The sequence below is a fragment of the Rhinolophus sinicus genome, linkage group LG07 (genome assembly GCF_036562045.2).
Source record: "Rhinolophus sinicus isolate RSC01 linkage group LG07, ASM3656204v1, whole genome shotgun sequence".
NCBI lineage: Eukaryota > Metazoa > Chordata > Mammalia > Chiroptera > Rhinolophidae > Rhinolophus > Rhinolophus sinicus.
In genome coordinates, this window is record NC_133757.1 from 31,300,633 (window position 1) to 31,315,940 (window position 15,308).

At 41.0% G+C, this 15,308-nt stretch overlaps 1 protein-coding gene across 2 annotated transcripts in view; it reads left to right on the top strand.

Annotated features, from left to right (window-relative positions):
* Window positions 1-15,308, top strand: part of PANK1 (pantothenate kinase 1) — a 45,531-nt gene that overhangs the window by 12,288 nt on the left and 17,935 nt on the right. For both annotated transcript variants that reach the window (XM_019739082.2, XM_019739091.2), the window contains exon 2: window positions 12,720-13,072. In XM_019739082.2, the coding sequence (XP_019594641.2) occupies window positions 12,720-13,072 (353 nt within the window). The remainder of the gene's footprint in view (window positions 1-12,719; window positions 13,073-15,308) is intronic.

Genomic DNA, 15,308 nt, shown 5'->3' on the forward strand with positions numbered 1-15,308 from the left:
TGGAGATGCTCATGCATTTTACACTTGTACATCCTGTGCTCTCTCTGCATCTGTTTACTCTTGCCAAAGTCACAGACTTCTGGTTTCTCTGCATTCATACATAGCAGGTGCAGGATAGACATACACTGTGGTAATACTGGCAGCAGCAAGAAATGAATAGCGTTAGTCTAAAAGCAGGACATAGAAAGCTATATAATAGGGACAAAAGAATACCTATACCCTGGCAGCCTGGGAAGCACAGGTTTATGTCATTCCTGAGGACATCACTATAGAGGAGGCACAAAAATTGATGTCCATATGACCCTGAGTCATCAGAAAGAGTTAACATTTTCTTTAAGAATATGGGAAAGTGGGTTATACGTTTTAGAAAGATTTCCTTCAAAAACTATTAGGAGTCGTCGTTTACATTTTAAATGGTAAGTTATCTATAAAATGAAGGGATTGGGCCTGAGCTTTATAGATGTGTAAAATCTGCTTTATAGAGATATAATTTACACACAATTCATTTAAAGTGTACCATTCAGTGGTGTTTTTTTTTAGCATATTTATAGGGTACAACCATCACCACAACCAATTTTATCTTAAAGTTTCTTTATTTTTAATTATAATTGACACAATAGTATTATATTTGTTTTAGGTGTACAACATAGTGATTCAACATTTATATACCTTACAAAGTGATCACCACAATAAGTCTAGAAACCACCTGTCACCGCACATAGTTATTACAATGCTGTTGACTCCATTTCCTATACCATGCCTTAAAATTTTAGAACACTTCATCACCCCCTAAAAAAAATCTATTAGCAGTCACTCCCCTTTTCCTTTTCCTTTCCAAGTACTATTTCATTGTGTGGAGATATCACGTGTATTTTTAATCCATCAGTTGATGGCCGTTTGGGTTGCTTCTACTTTTTGACTATTATGAATAATGCTGCTATGGACATTTGCATAGAAGTTTTTATGAGGACATATGTTTTCATTTCTCTTGGCTATATACCTAAGAGTGGACTCGCTAGATCATACAGTAACTTATGTGCAACCTCTTGCAGAACTGCCAGACTGTTTTCCAAAGTGACTGCAGTCTTTTATATTCCCACAAGCGGTGTGTGAAGGCTCCACATCCTCACTGACACTTATTTTCCATTTTTTAAAATTACAGCCATCCTGGTGGGTTTCAAGTGGTATCTCATTGTGGTCTTGATGTGCATTTTCCTAAAAGAGCCCTGTGTCCTTGCAACACTAACATCCTGTGATTTTAAATTTTCTATAGGTTTGAATGTCATCTCGTTTAACTATAAGGTCCTTGAATGGTAGGAAGTGTCAGGCTTTACTTTGTTTTAGTTACGGTGCTTAAGCGGAAACCCTGCATACAGCTGCCATTCATAAATACTAAAGGATTGCTTTAGTTAAGTAGAGTCTGGTACCAAGACAATGTGAATTTCACTCAGCGGAGTTTTCATTCCTTTCCAGACTGTTCTTCTTTATCAGTCCTTGTGAACTAGACTATAAGTGTCAAGGGGACAGGTTCATTGCCACATGTCTGTTCAATGAGTTGGTGGATGCACAAGCATGTATTTGTCTCAGATTATTTGAGGAGGGTGCTGTGACTGTCCTCTGTTCCAGCTTGCATTGCATGTGAGCTGTTGGCACATCTTTCCTCAGTCCCCACTCAGCTCAACTTGAAAGATTTGTGAGACGTTCACAGTCGAGCTAAAATAAATGAACAAATCCCATTTCAAGTAGACGTGTTGTTCTGCCTGGCGGTGCCGACTAGCAATGCTGCTCTCCTGGAAGCCTCTTTAATTAACTCCACTCCCTGGTGTTAAATTGCCTGGAGCATCCCTGGAGTAAGTAAGCATGCTCGGGTGGCTTGTCAAGACAGAAAGCTAAACCTCTTGGTAATTTAAACTGGGATTTGTTTAAGCAAGTAATGAGATTACCATCCTGAGCAGCAGTTTGGGGCATTAGGTAGCTGGAGGAGCCATTCTGGGTGCAAGTTGCGATCATTTCGGTTGCTGAGACAGTCCCATTGGAGATTGTCACACGTGTACCCTCGTATGCCTGCATAGTCGAATCTATGGAATCTCTTTTTAGTCCAAGGGCTGTATTTCTGACGAAGAAGGTGGCGTAATTAAAGGTGAGGACTACACAGAAGGTTGATATTCACCTTCCCTTGCCTCTAGATTGGGCAGGGCAGGCAGCTTCTTGATGGGAAATAGGGGAGATGACCATGATGGTCTGGAATTCTGTTTTCCTCCCACCTCTTCAGCCTGAGAACTTGACTTGGGAATGGGAACCGAATTTCATCTGCCTACCACTTCCTCTCCTTGAGACATGGAGCAGAAACACAGGGCTCGACTGCAGGGATGATGGACAAGATGAGCTCAGTGGTCACTAGAGTGATGCCCCTCTTTCTACTCTGATCGTAAGGGTGGCAGGGAGATGCCCCAGGACCTTGAGGAAGAAACTGCACCTCAATGAATGGCTCAGCGACTTGAAGAAGAGAATCAAGGACACGTATTTTTAACCTCAGGGGTTTGACATTTTTGGGTCCCCTCATCTCAAGCTTCATCTTGGCCCTGCTTCCTCCTGGTCAGATCCAAGCTAAGCATACATTTACTGGTGCCACCAGAATGGTGCCCTGTAAGAGAGCTTTTTTGTTGTTGTTCTCTCAAATCTTAGCCTTAAAATACAAAAAAAGTAGCGTAGCTTTTATGTCGGTGTTTCTGTCTGTTCTGATTTCATGTGGTTGTCTGTGTCAAGGGCGACCACATGAGTTGCAGATCAGACGTCTGCCCGCACGACCTAAATGCACAAGTACTGTTGCCAGAGCTCACTTCTTTATGGAGGCATGCCTGGTTACTTTTAAAATGGGACTCACTGGGAGAGAGAAGCACAATGACATTTAATTATATGTGGAACACATCTAAAGCCAGAGCCATGGGGTTTAGTCATGGGTGGATGATAGCTGGACCGTCAAAGGCTGTAATGAAAATCTGAAAATCACCTGCGGCACTCCTGTAATAAATTGTCCATAAATAATTTCATTAACAAGCAATTAGATGTGTTCAAGACCCTCCTGGGAAGGAGACCACCTGCTGGGTCATTGCTGTACCTTGCCCTCAGTTGCCAGCCTCACAGTCCCTTGAAATTACAAGCAAGGGAAACAACTTCTTCAAACTTCTGATTTCTCACTTAAAAGTGGTCCAGCTGCTTAAATTATTGAGTTTGGTTTAACTAGAACAGTGGTGTTCAACTTGACCAGTGAGAATTACGGAAGCCCCTTCTTGAAAACATTTTCTCCAATCCCGCTGCATCAGCATCTCCAGTCAGTGGCCTGGGAGTCTATATTTTTAACAAGTGCCTTACGTGGTTTTGATGATGAGGCAAATTTGAGACATACTCATAATGTGGGTGAACATAGCACCATTGGTTTTTTTAAAATAGATGTAAGTAAACACTTTAAAACTTAGTTGCACTAAATACCAAAATTGAAGTTGCTTGAAGGAAATATAATTGTAAATAAACCATAAAGATTCAGTTCAAACTGCAAATGCAGAGTACACTCTGGTATGGTATCCTGTCCGTTCTAACCTGGCATTAGGTGTGGAGCAAAATGTAAACAGGACACTTTTCATGGACCCCAGGCACATGTTCTCCCTCATGGGCCCCCTTCCTCCATACGAAAGAAATAAAAATGTTTTTCTACTGTGTTGGTATGAAGATTACTATATTGATATGATATAGTACAACATTTTCTTTGACCTGAAAGGTCAGATGTTTTCTTCCGATTTTTAAAGAAATTAAATATTTTTGTGAGTGTCTAAAACTACCGCAGGTCCTTGGCATGGAACCTGTTGTGTCTAACAGATCCTTTGGGCTTGCATGCAGACTTTAGTTCTTGTGGCTGATGTGATAATATTTCTTGCCTCAGAAGTCCTGAAAGGAATCCTCACTATTCTCTTTTTCCCTCTTGAATATGAGAATATGATCAGCCCTTTTGTTCCCACCCTTGTCTGGGCGAGAGGGAGAAAGTTGATCAGAATCTGAGGCTGTGTGGCCTTTCCCACAGTGATCCTTTCCTGCAAACATACCTGGGTCCCTTTAAGTGTGTTTTGAAATGCCAAATTTAACATAAAGCGTTTTGCCCTGACGATAGTGTATTATTGTAGGTGGGTAAATCAAGCCTCTTCCTACTCTGAATTCCTACCTGAGGGAGAGCTGGTGGTGTCAAGAGTCTAACTGGCTCAACAACTCTGCTCCTGGGTGTCATGCTTTCCTTCTCCTCCCTCCCTCCCCAACCTCCTTTCCTTTTCCTTCCTTCCTTCCTTTACAACTTACACATACTTTCTTTTCTTGATTGAAAGCCTCCTTATGGTACATACAATGTTTTATAGTCGATCTCAGCTTTGTTCACACTGACTTCAGTGGTTTGTATGTGGGTTTTCTATGCCCAGGACCCTGCTCAATTGCTGCTGTTGCCATTGGTTTCTTTTCTTTCAGGTGGGTACTTTCATTTAAAAATCTTATTTTTAATTCTTCTCTGGCAATTCTTTCTTGGAGTCTTAATTTTTCATAATTATACCTAACAATGGGACCAGCATCCTGAAGTCACCAAGATAAGTTCTACTCCAACGTCATGTGATCTAATTCCCTTCCCCTTCCCAGCTACGGTGGGGGGTGGGGTGGGGTGGGGACAAGGCTGCCCCTCCAGCCCCGCCCTGACCTGCCCTTCCTTGTCATTCTTGATGGCTTGTGTGTAATGGTTAACAAACTTGATTTGGGGAGGCTATTGCCTGAGGAGAAGGGGAGGAGCTGTTGAGATGGGGAATGCCGACATCTTCTCTCCATGACTATAAATCAGCTGTCTGCTCATTGAAGCCAAGTGAAAACAATTTTTCTTTCACATCATTCGAGAGAAGGCTTTGATTGAGAATTCTAAAATAACTCTGATTGTGAAGATTAAATGTATTGATTATAAAAGATTGAAAAGCATCATCAGAAAAGCCAGAAGAAGAAAAAAATATCACCCTAAATTCACTATCCAGGGATGAATGGCCATTAACATTTTGGCTTAAAGTTTCTAGTCTTGTTTTCTGTATACAAATGGCCATTTAATTTTTACACAAAATTGTAAGCATATGAACTGTACCATTGATCACCTGACCTTTCCACCTAATAATACAGAATGAACACTCTGACATCATTAAGTGCTGTGCTACAAAATAGGTAATCATTTATTTAACCCGCCCTTTATTTTTGGATAATAAATAAGTTTTCTCATTACTAGCAGTAAAAGTTCAATGACTTCAGGTAAAATTTTGAATACATGCATAATTATTTATTTAGTGTAAAGTGGATCTAGTGTATCAACGTGTACAGCAATTTGGAGCTTTTTAATATATAAAAAATAGCCCCATGGAAAGATTGTGCTAGTTTACATTCCCGTCAGTACTCTGCAAGGGTCTGCCCTTGTAACCCTTGCCAATGCTGGGTATTGCCATGTGACTAAAATTCAAACTAAAGAAATCTGGTATGCATTAATTTGAAAGAAAACGAGGCTCAAGTTCCTCTGCATAGAGTATTTAATGTTTAGCAGATTGCTCTGTGTGCAATAATTACGGGTTTCTTTACGGTGTTACAGAAACCCTTTTAGTAAATTTTACATTTACTACTTTCTTCAAGGTTCTTAAATAGTTCTTAGGTTTTTCAACTCATGTTTTGTGCTGTTTAAAATATATGTTTTCTTTCGGGATGGCCGGTCAGCTCAGTTGGTTAGAGCGTGGTGCTGGTAGCACCAAGGTTGCCAGTTCGATCCCCGCATGGGCCGCTGTGAGCTGCGCCCTGCTTAAAAAACCAAAAACAAAAAAACTATATATATATATGTATATATATATATTTGAAAAACCCATATATATATGGTTTTGGAGGGCTTTGTGTGTGTGTGTGTATTTGTGTGTGTGTTTGTGAGATAGAATGTGAAAACTAGACAGAACTTTGGTGATCAGTTTATTCCACCACCATTCTACAGCTTAGTAAACGGCTCAAGAAAGAAACTTGCCCATAATCATTCTATCTGTGGGGAAGCTCTCAGTTATAATTGACAGACAACTCAGACTAGCCTTTCAAAAAGGGGGATTTACTGGCTTGTGAAATGGAAAATTGGCTCTGATGATACTTAGTGTGACTGACCTTAGACAATTCCTTGATCTTTTTAAGCCTTAATTTTCTTATCTGTAAACAGGGTGTTGAACTCGACCTAAGGTTCCTTCCACCTCGTAAAGTTATATGTTTCTATGACTATATTAGCAAAGAATTTCATTATACTGTCAACCAAATTTAGATGTAGTGAAGGGAAGCCTAGCTATCAGAAAGGAAATTTTTAAAGAAATACAATTCTATTACACACCTAGATCTAAGTTAATAAAAGTTTTTTGTTTGGTTTTATTTATTTTTTTTGTTTTTTTAACATGTAGAGGTTCTTCGGCAACTCCAATGTAATTAGTATTCATGTAGTGTAAAAATATCTCCGAAGTACTTTAAAAGCCTTTTTTCCTGTTGGTTACACGTCCTCAGACATCTTTTCCACCAATTAGTTTGCTTCACAAATCTCTTCACAAATTGTGGGAAAAGAAATTCAGTCCGGCTGCTCCCTAGTCACGACAAATTATTATGACAGTCCATTCCAGCTTGGTGGTACCTTGAGAGATCTGTTACTGTCGGTGAACAACTGGTTACTGAGTTACAGCTGTGCCCAAAGGAGCTAATCTTGAGTACTTGGTGCCTAATTTACATACAAGAAGAAATATGGGCGTTAGGGAGCTTGATCTGCTACTCACCAGGAACCCCTCTTAAAGCTCTGTGGCTCATTGTTCAAGAGGAGGTAGATTTTCTAATGTCCGACTCCCTTCACTCTTTAAAATTGTTCCTTTGACTGCTGGGAAACCTTATCTGTGGTTGTTGATTCCCACCCCCCCTCATTTTTGCTATTTGGAGTTCACTGTAACCTTTGAAATTTACTGCAGGAAGCATAAGGGTCCCTTAGAGACCATTTTAGTGTTCTGGAAAGGTCTTTAAGAAGCAAGCTTTGTTTTAAAGCTATCAACTACCAATGAAATTTTAAAATGTTTTTACCACCATTTTTGGAATACAGATTCATTTCATGGTTTTAATTACTAACAGGGTTGCCAGCCTTGGCTTGTGTTTAGAGAAGTTTTTAGACAGAAATAAATGCAGCAGGACGTACATACCTTTTTATTCTTATTCAGCTACCACATGTTTATCAGCAATACTGGCAGTCCCTGGGTCTGGTTCTACAGGAGAGGGAGGGATCCAGGGGGAAAAAAACCAGCCAAAGATTTTGATGGACGGTACATTAGTCAGGATTGGTGAGATCACTCTTCAGTAACAAATAACTCTCAAATCTCTACGACTTAAAACAACAAAGGTTTGTTTCTCATTCACACTACGAGTCTATTGAGGGGTGGCTGGGGGCTCCAGCCTGGCTCATCTTCACTCTGACTCAGATGATGGAGCAATCATTATCTTGGATTCTGCTGGTCATGGTAACAGAGAAAGAGTTCTGAAGGGTCTAATGCCAGCCATAGGCACTCCTGTTTGGAAATGACATACACCATTTCCATTCTCCATTCATTGGCCGGATTAGGCACATTGCCCAGCTCAATTATAAAATGGCCAGGAGTTACAGTCTGATCCCATGGGTGTGGAAGGAAGAGAACCAGAAATATTTGGCCAGCACAATTTGAGTTTCTGATTACCAAATTGGCCCACTCTCCCGCCTGCAGGTGAGACATAGTCATGCCCTTCCCCAAGGAGACAACCCTGGAGTCCCATCCAGTCATAGCACCTGCGTGAGGCACAGTAGTCTCCAAATTAGGGTGTGATACCAAGTTGTTTTGACGTCAACTCGATCTAGAAACCTGAACCAAAAAAGGCAAGTTACCTGCTGTTCACCCCGACCCCCACATTGTATATTAATACATAATGGTGAAACAAAGGTTGGGGTGAATGGGAGACACCCATTCATTGGACCTCAGGCATTCCCAATTCTGAAACAGTTCTGAAATCTTCAAGGCTTCCTGCCTGGTAGGTGGAGAATGTTCTTTTGGGGTCCTGATTCTTCTGTCAGGGAGGACCTCCCCACTGCATTGCTGCCTTCATCCCAGTAGCCTCCCTGATCACATCTTAAGTGAGCTCTGGAGAATGTGATCCCAATAGGGGCTGAGCAGTTTCTCAGCTGCTTCCTGACTTTAGAGCAGGGGTGTCCAAACTTTTTCAACGTTTTTCACCAAGGGCCATATGCAGTAAAATACACAAACAGCCGGGCCAATCACTCGAGGTGAAGTACGTATTGTCTCACCTGGTTTATTTAAGTAAACTAAATATATTTTTGGAATTTGCTGCGGGCCAATTAACAATGGATTGCGGACTGCAGTTGGCCAGCGGGCTGCAGTTTTGACACCCCTGCTTTAGGGAGTTGGGGCTCTAGAGTGCTTCCAGGTCTTAAACACTTTTCCCAGCCATTGTAGGTTCAAGCTCTTGGTTTCTTTGGCAGCACCACTCTTTTCAAAAGGAACTAGGTTTCTTACCTGTTGTACTCTAGTTTATTTCCACATGCCCAGCACTCAGTTCTTGGCATAGTATTTATATTTACTGTAGGGCTTTGTGCTTGTACTTCCAGCCTTTCTTTATTAATGCAGTTGATGTTACTTTGAACCTGTCAGGCTTTGGTGGGGAAGCCACATCTGGTGTATTTTCCCCTGAGCTTTTCTAATTGAAAGAATTAACTGAGAAGCCACTTAACTGCATCTTTACTTAGAGACATCTTTACCCTTTCAGGGTGTTGAGAGGGAGTGTAATTCTCTTCCTCTGAACCTCACTCCAAAGCTAAGTGCTAATTGATCTTTGTTACTCAAAGGCTCTCTCAGTTTTGTCATTGATGTATCAGGGAAGAGAAAGAAGCAGCTACTTTTTTCCAACCCTACAACTCTGACTTGATGGACTTGATTCCCTTTCCTTTTTGTTTGCCAACCAGTCCATTATTTTCTGAGCCCATCTCTCACTCTTTTTTTGGGTTATGCCTTTTAAGATGTAGCCAGTAGTCACCATCATGTGCTACTAACATTTGACCTTCAACCTTTTCCACGAGATCTACTACTTCTTTAGGTGTATCGTCTGCCTTCTAAGTCCTCATACATGGTGGTTTTACAAAATGCTTTGCTAGCCTCTAGAATTTGTTTCCTTTCTCCCTGCTGCCTGGCCTCTAAGCCAGTGCCACATTTTGTTAGTTGCTGTTGAAGCAACACTCCATTTCCAGCAGCAGTCACAATAGGCCAAGTTCTTTGCAGTAACAGACAATTCCCAAATCTCAACGGTTTAAAGAACAAAGGTTTATTTTGTGCTCATGCTGTATGTGCATTGAGGATTGGCTGCGTCCTCACGCCAGGACCTAGGCCGATGGACCGGCCACTGCCTGGAATGTTTCCCATTGCTGTGGGAAAGCTCTGGAGAGTCTCATGCCTGTAGCTAAATGTTCTGGCCTGGAAGCGATGACCTACACATCACTTCTGCTCACCATTAAAGGAGGTTTCCTTCATCATTGTTTTTGAACTCTATCCATCTTGAGACAGAAACCTAGTCGATTCTCATAACTATATAGCATGTCACTTTTTATTTACATATTGTTGGACATTTAGATCATTACCAGTTTTTTGTTATAAATTGCTGCAGTGAACATATTTGAATATGTCTCCTTGTACACGTGTGCCAGAATTTCTTTAGGAAATAATTCCTTTTATTCTTTAGAATATGCTGAGAGAAGATGGACCTAAAGTCAGCCACTTATCCATAGCACCTTGTTTTATGGACATCAGCTTTTAGTTTACACACTTCTGTCCCCTTGAACTTATTATATTCTAGTGCCAGGAAATGATCAATCACCAAATAAGCTCGTGAATTTAGATACAGCAAATGGCAGTAAGTGGAGAAAACGTGGGGCAAGGGAGACAGGGAGTGCTGGGCTGGTCTTTGTGTGATGAAGTAACATCGGAGCAGGGACCCGGAGAAGTAATACAGCAAACCAGTCCTGTATCCCAGGAAGAGCATTTTAGGCAGAGGGCACAGTAAGTGTTAAGCCTGTAGGTGTGCTTTAGGTGACCTACTGCCACCTTTTTCACATGATGAAAGTGAGGCACAGACGAGGGACATGTCTTATCCAAAGTCACCCAGCCAGTTAAATGCAGAAAGAGGCCTACAATTCAGGTTCAAGGCTTTTTGAATTATGAACTGAAAATTTAATTTTCATGCCCCTGGATCTCAACCTTCTCAGTTTCAAAACTTTTGATCATTGGGCCCCTTTGGTGGGAAAAAGAGGCAATGAATCAAATTCTACTGCTGAGTAGGGAAAGGGGACACAGAAGAAAAAAGCCAAAACCTAAATACAATCAGTCTCATTTAGGGTACACTGTTAGGATTCCACTGCCAGCTCTTCTAGAAACTACTTAGTATAATCAATGAAATAAATGTTACCTTTGATTATACAAATAAAATGTTCATTTATAGCTTAATACCATAAATAACACATTGATTCGTTAATTTATCCATTAATGACAGATTTGTTGATCTTAATCTTTTGGCAGTTTGGGATTTTATTTTTCCATACTGTTCAAGTTACTGCTTACCAAGTGTGGAGCAGCTAAGCTAAATGACAGCAGTGACACACAGGAAAGAAGAATCTGTGTACAGAGAATCGTCCTCCTCCCTTCCCTCACACCCTCTGTCCCCAGCATATCAATGTAGAGGGCTAAGTAGTAGGGCTGCTGAGAACAAAGAACTCTGTAGGTCCCATTTACGTGCCTGGCAATGTAATCTCTAGGTATAAAATATGAACAATTTGACCAGGTCTTACTCATATGGATGTTCTCTAGGGCTGAGTAATTAAACTTTTGAAAGAGGTCAATTTAGCTCCCCGTGTCTTTACACTCAGTTTTCATATTACAGTTTCAGGTTTAGCCGCTGGAGTCTGCTGAGGGAATGAAACGGGAGACTCCAGATTTTGGATACTCATTTGGGTTTGCTCTGTGTTCATTTAACAGCACAGCAGTAACTTTCCAGGTTGCCTCTAAATAAAGTCAGCCTGTTCAGGGAGCTCAGCCCATTCTCAATAAAAATAATTACAATGGAGATTCATTTTGTCATAGACAAACATCTCCAGCCGATTAAGACAAAAAATTATATATACACACACACACATTAAGTCCTCATGTAATGTCGGTAGGTTCTGTGACTTTAAGCAAAGTCACATATAACAAAACCAACTTACCATAGGCTAATTGACACAGACAAGAGTTAAGTTCCTATGGCATCCCATCAATATTATAAGGAAACGACGTTATTGGAGGACCTGCTGTGTTTGTATGTATATCATTTTAGAGAATGGACCAAGAGACGTCATCTGTGAGATACATATATTACGTATCTTTATCTAGACCAGGGGTGTCCAAACTACAGCCCTTGGGCCAACTGCGGCCCATGAGCCATTGTTAATTGGCCCGCAGCAAATTCCAAAAATATATTTAGTTTACTTAAATAAACCAGGTGAGGCAATACAGACTTCACTTCGAGTGCGTGGCCCGGCTGTTTGTTTATTTTACTGCATATGGCCCTTGGTGAAAAACGTTGAAAAAAGTTTGGACACCCCTGATCTAGAGACATGCCTTCTTGTTGCAGACCTGGTCAGGAGCTGTGCTTATTTGTGGGCTTGCCTGTCAGTGGCTGTGGTTCTTTTTGGTTTAGTAGTTCCCAAGCCTATAGGTGGTAACCACTGGAGAACTTTTAAGAAATACTCATGCCCAGGTCCCACCCCTGGATTAAATCAGAATCCGTGGGAGAGGAGACCAGATATTGGAATGTTAAAGGCAATTCTATTATAACATGCAGCTGGGTTAGGGACTTCTAGGTAGGCTGTTTGAGATGGACCAAGTGTCTCTGCTTAATGAAGAAATTAGATGTAACAGGAGCTGTTCATTTTAGAATCCTGCCACCATCATGTCTGCCCGTCATCTCTCATCGCCCACTTTTTCTCCCTTTCTGCTTCCTATTCTGTAGAATGAAGCAGTGGAGTCGTGTTTTATAAAGTCAGCGCATGGAGACAAAAATTGAATGCTGTAAAGATTATCATTGAAAAATATCCTAGGAAGGCATTGTGAAGCTTAAGACATCAATACATCGCCTATGGGTACACCTAGCAAAGCCAGTTTTTCCTATGGCATTGGAACAGGTCACTGTTTCTTTAGTCAGGATTGTGATAAAATGGTTAGCATTTGGGATCCATTGTAGATGCAAAATATGTATTCTGTAAGTATCGGAACTGCACCCAACTTGGTGAGATTCTTGAGCCCTGGGAAGCACATGGGAACTGAGACTGCTTTAGGAAACTGCAGAATCCTATTTCTCACCTCATACTCAATCCTAAGGCCGACTCTAATTGAGTGGAGTGTGGGCAGAATCATGAGCACCATTTAAATTGTGAATTTCTCCTGGTCTGTCTTCTCTTTTAGGCACATATAGTTGAATTCAGGGAAACTGAATGTTCAATGCCCACGCAGATGTGACACCACTGCATTTCCTTATTGAATATTTAAAACCTTTCTTTGCCTGTATAGAATTCAGCAACACTCTGTCTTTCTGTCCTCTAGCATTCCCGTGGTTTGGCATGGATATCGGTGGCACGTTGGTTAAATTGGTCTACTTCGAACCTAAGGATATTACAGCCGAAGAGGAACAAGAGGAAGTGGAGAACCTGAAGAGCATCAGGAAGTATTTGACTTCTAATACTGCTTATGGGAAAACTGGGATCCGGGATGTCCACCTGGAACTGAAAAACTTGACCATGTGTGGGCGCAAAGGGAACCTGCATTTCATCCGCTTCCCCACCAGTGCTATGCACACGTTCATTCAGATGGGCAGCGAGAAGAACTTCTCCAGCCTTCACACTACTCTCTGTGCCACAGGAGGTGGGGCTTTCAAGTTCGAAGAGGACTTCCGAATGGTATGTGGGTTTGTCCTTGTTAAAACCACAAAACCACCTTTCAGTGAAAGAAAGAAAACCTTTCACATGTCCATAATCATGGCCTCTCATACCAGAGAGCTAAACTACTACTTACTAACTAGCCTTGGGACTTGAGACAAGTTGATTCACCTCTCTGTGCCTCAGTTTCCTCATGTATATGGATAGTTCCTACTGCATAGGGCTTTTACATGAAGGATTAAATGAGATATTATATACCTGGCACTTAGTTAGTGCTCAATATATATTATTCTCAGTTATCATTTTTGTTACAATTACTGTTGTGCAGTACGCTAAAGACACGATGACAAACCCCCTTCCAAAGTATTTTAGTCAGAGTTTTCCATAGACACTTACCACAGTTTTATGAAAAGCATAATCACTGTCCCAGTCTTATAGATACATAGTCTGAGGCCCTCAGAAAAGACTTTCTAGAGCTGTTACTAAAAATTGTGAGTTCTGTCGAACCATTTGCACTGTGTCTTTCTTGTTTTTGAAGATGACTCAGAAGTTCTGCTCAAACAAAAAAATCTTTGATATCATTTATAGATGAATTTCTTTATTAAGGAACACAATTTAGGGAGTGTGGTTCTACATAATAAAGTAATGCTGTATTCTGACTGGTAGTGCATTCCAACTCTGTGTTGCTCATTTAGATTTGACAAATTTTGCTAAAGGGAAGATATGCATGAGACACATGGAGTCCAAACTTCCTCTTTATTTAGCAATCTCTTAATATCGATGTGTTCCCATTTGCCCATCTATATTGAGCCTCATCTCACGGGGAATAAGGTAAGAGTAAAGTAAAATTATAGGTGGAGAAAATAAAAGAAACTAGATTAACAGAAGTGATTGAATATAGGAGAAGGGAGGGTTCGAAGACTTTGGGATTAGTCTTGCCAGAAAGTTGAAAATATAGTGAGGTAAGATGTAAAATACATTTTCTCAGAGTCTAGAGTACAAATTACTGGCATTTTGTCATGGAACTAATGTAATACGGACTTGTCATGAAGTCTGTCATTAATGGATAAATTAATGAATCAATGTGTTATTTATGGTATTAAGCTATAAATGAACATTTTATTTGTATAATCAAAGGTAACATTTATTTCATTGATTATACTAAGTAGTTTCTAGAAGAGCTGGCAGTGGAGTCCTAACAGTGTACCCTAAATGAGACTGATTGTATTTAGGTTTTGGCTTTTTTCTTCTGTGTCCCCTTTCCCTACTCAGCACTAGAATTTGATGCTGCCTCCTACTTAAATGATTCATGGGCTCTTTCACCCACCAAGGCGGCCCAATAATCAAAGAGTTTTGAAACTGAGAAGGTTGAGATCCAGGGACATGAAAGTTAAATTTCAGTTCATAATTGAAAAAGCCTTGAACCTGAATTGTAGGCCTCTTTCTGCATTTAACTAGCTGGGTGACTTTGGATAAGACATGTCCCTCGTCTGTGCCTCACTTTCATCATGTGAAAAAGGTGGCAGTAGGTCACCTAAAGCACACCTACAGGCTTAACACTTACTGTGCTCTCTGCCTAAAATGCTCTTCCCCGGATACAGGCCTGGTTTGCTGTATTACTTCTCCGGGTCCCTGCTCTGTTACTTCATCACACAAAGACCAGCCCAGCACTCCCTGTCTGCCTTGCCCCACGTTTTCTCCACTTACTGCCATTTGCTGTGTTCCAAATTCACGAGCTTATTTGGTGATTGATCATTTCCTGGCACTAGAATATAATAGGTTCAAGGGGACAGGCGCTTTGTTTTGTTCTCCTCAGTACTTGGTGTATAGAAGGCGCATGAGGAATACTTGTTGTGAGTGAGTAAATGAATGAACGCTTAGGAAAGAGGGTGATAAAACCTACTCATCCTCACAGGCTTTGGAAGGATAAGGGCACATCACTTAGTGCACTGACAAACAGGCTATAGGAAGAGATCTGTCTTCTTCAATTCTGTCTTCACTTTGGCCAAGACTAAGCATGAAAACAGAAGGCAGCCCATATACTTCCTTTTATAGGTGTATGCGCCACCTGGCCAGGCTGTTTGGAAAATACAGTCATGCACCACATAACACTGTTTTGGTCAACAAGGGATGGCATATATGACGGTGGTCCCGTAAGATTATAATGGAGCTGAAAGAGTCCTAGCACCTAGTGACATTGTAGTGCATTCAGTACTCACATGTTTGTGGTGATGATGGTGTAAACAAACCTACTGCA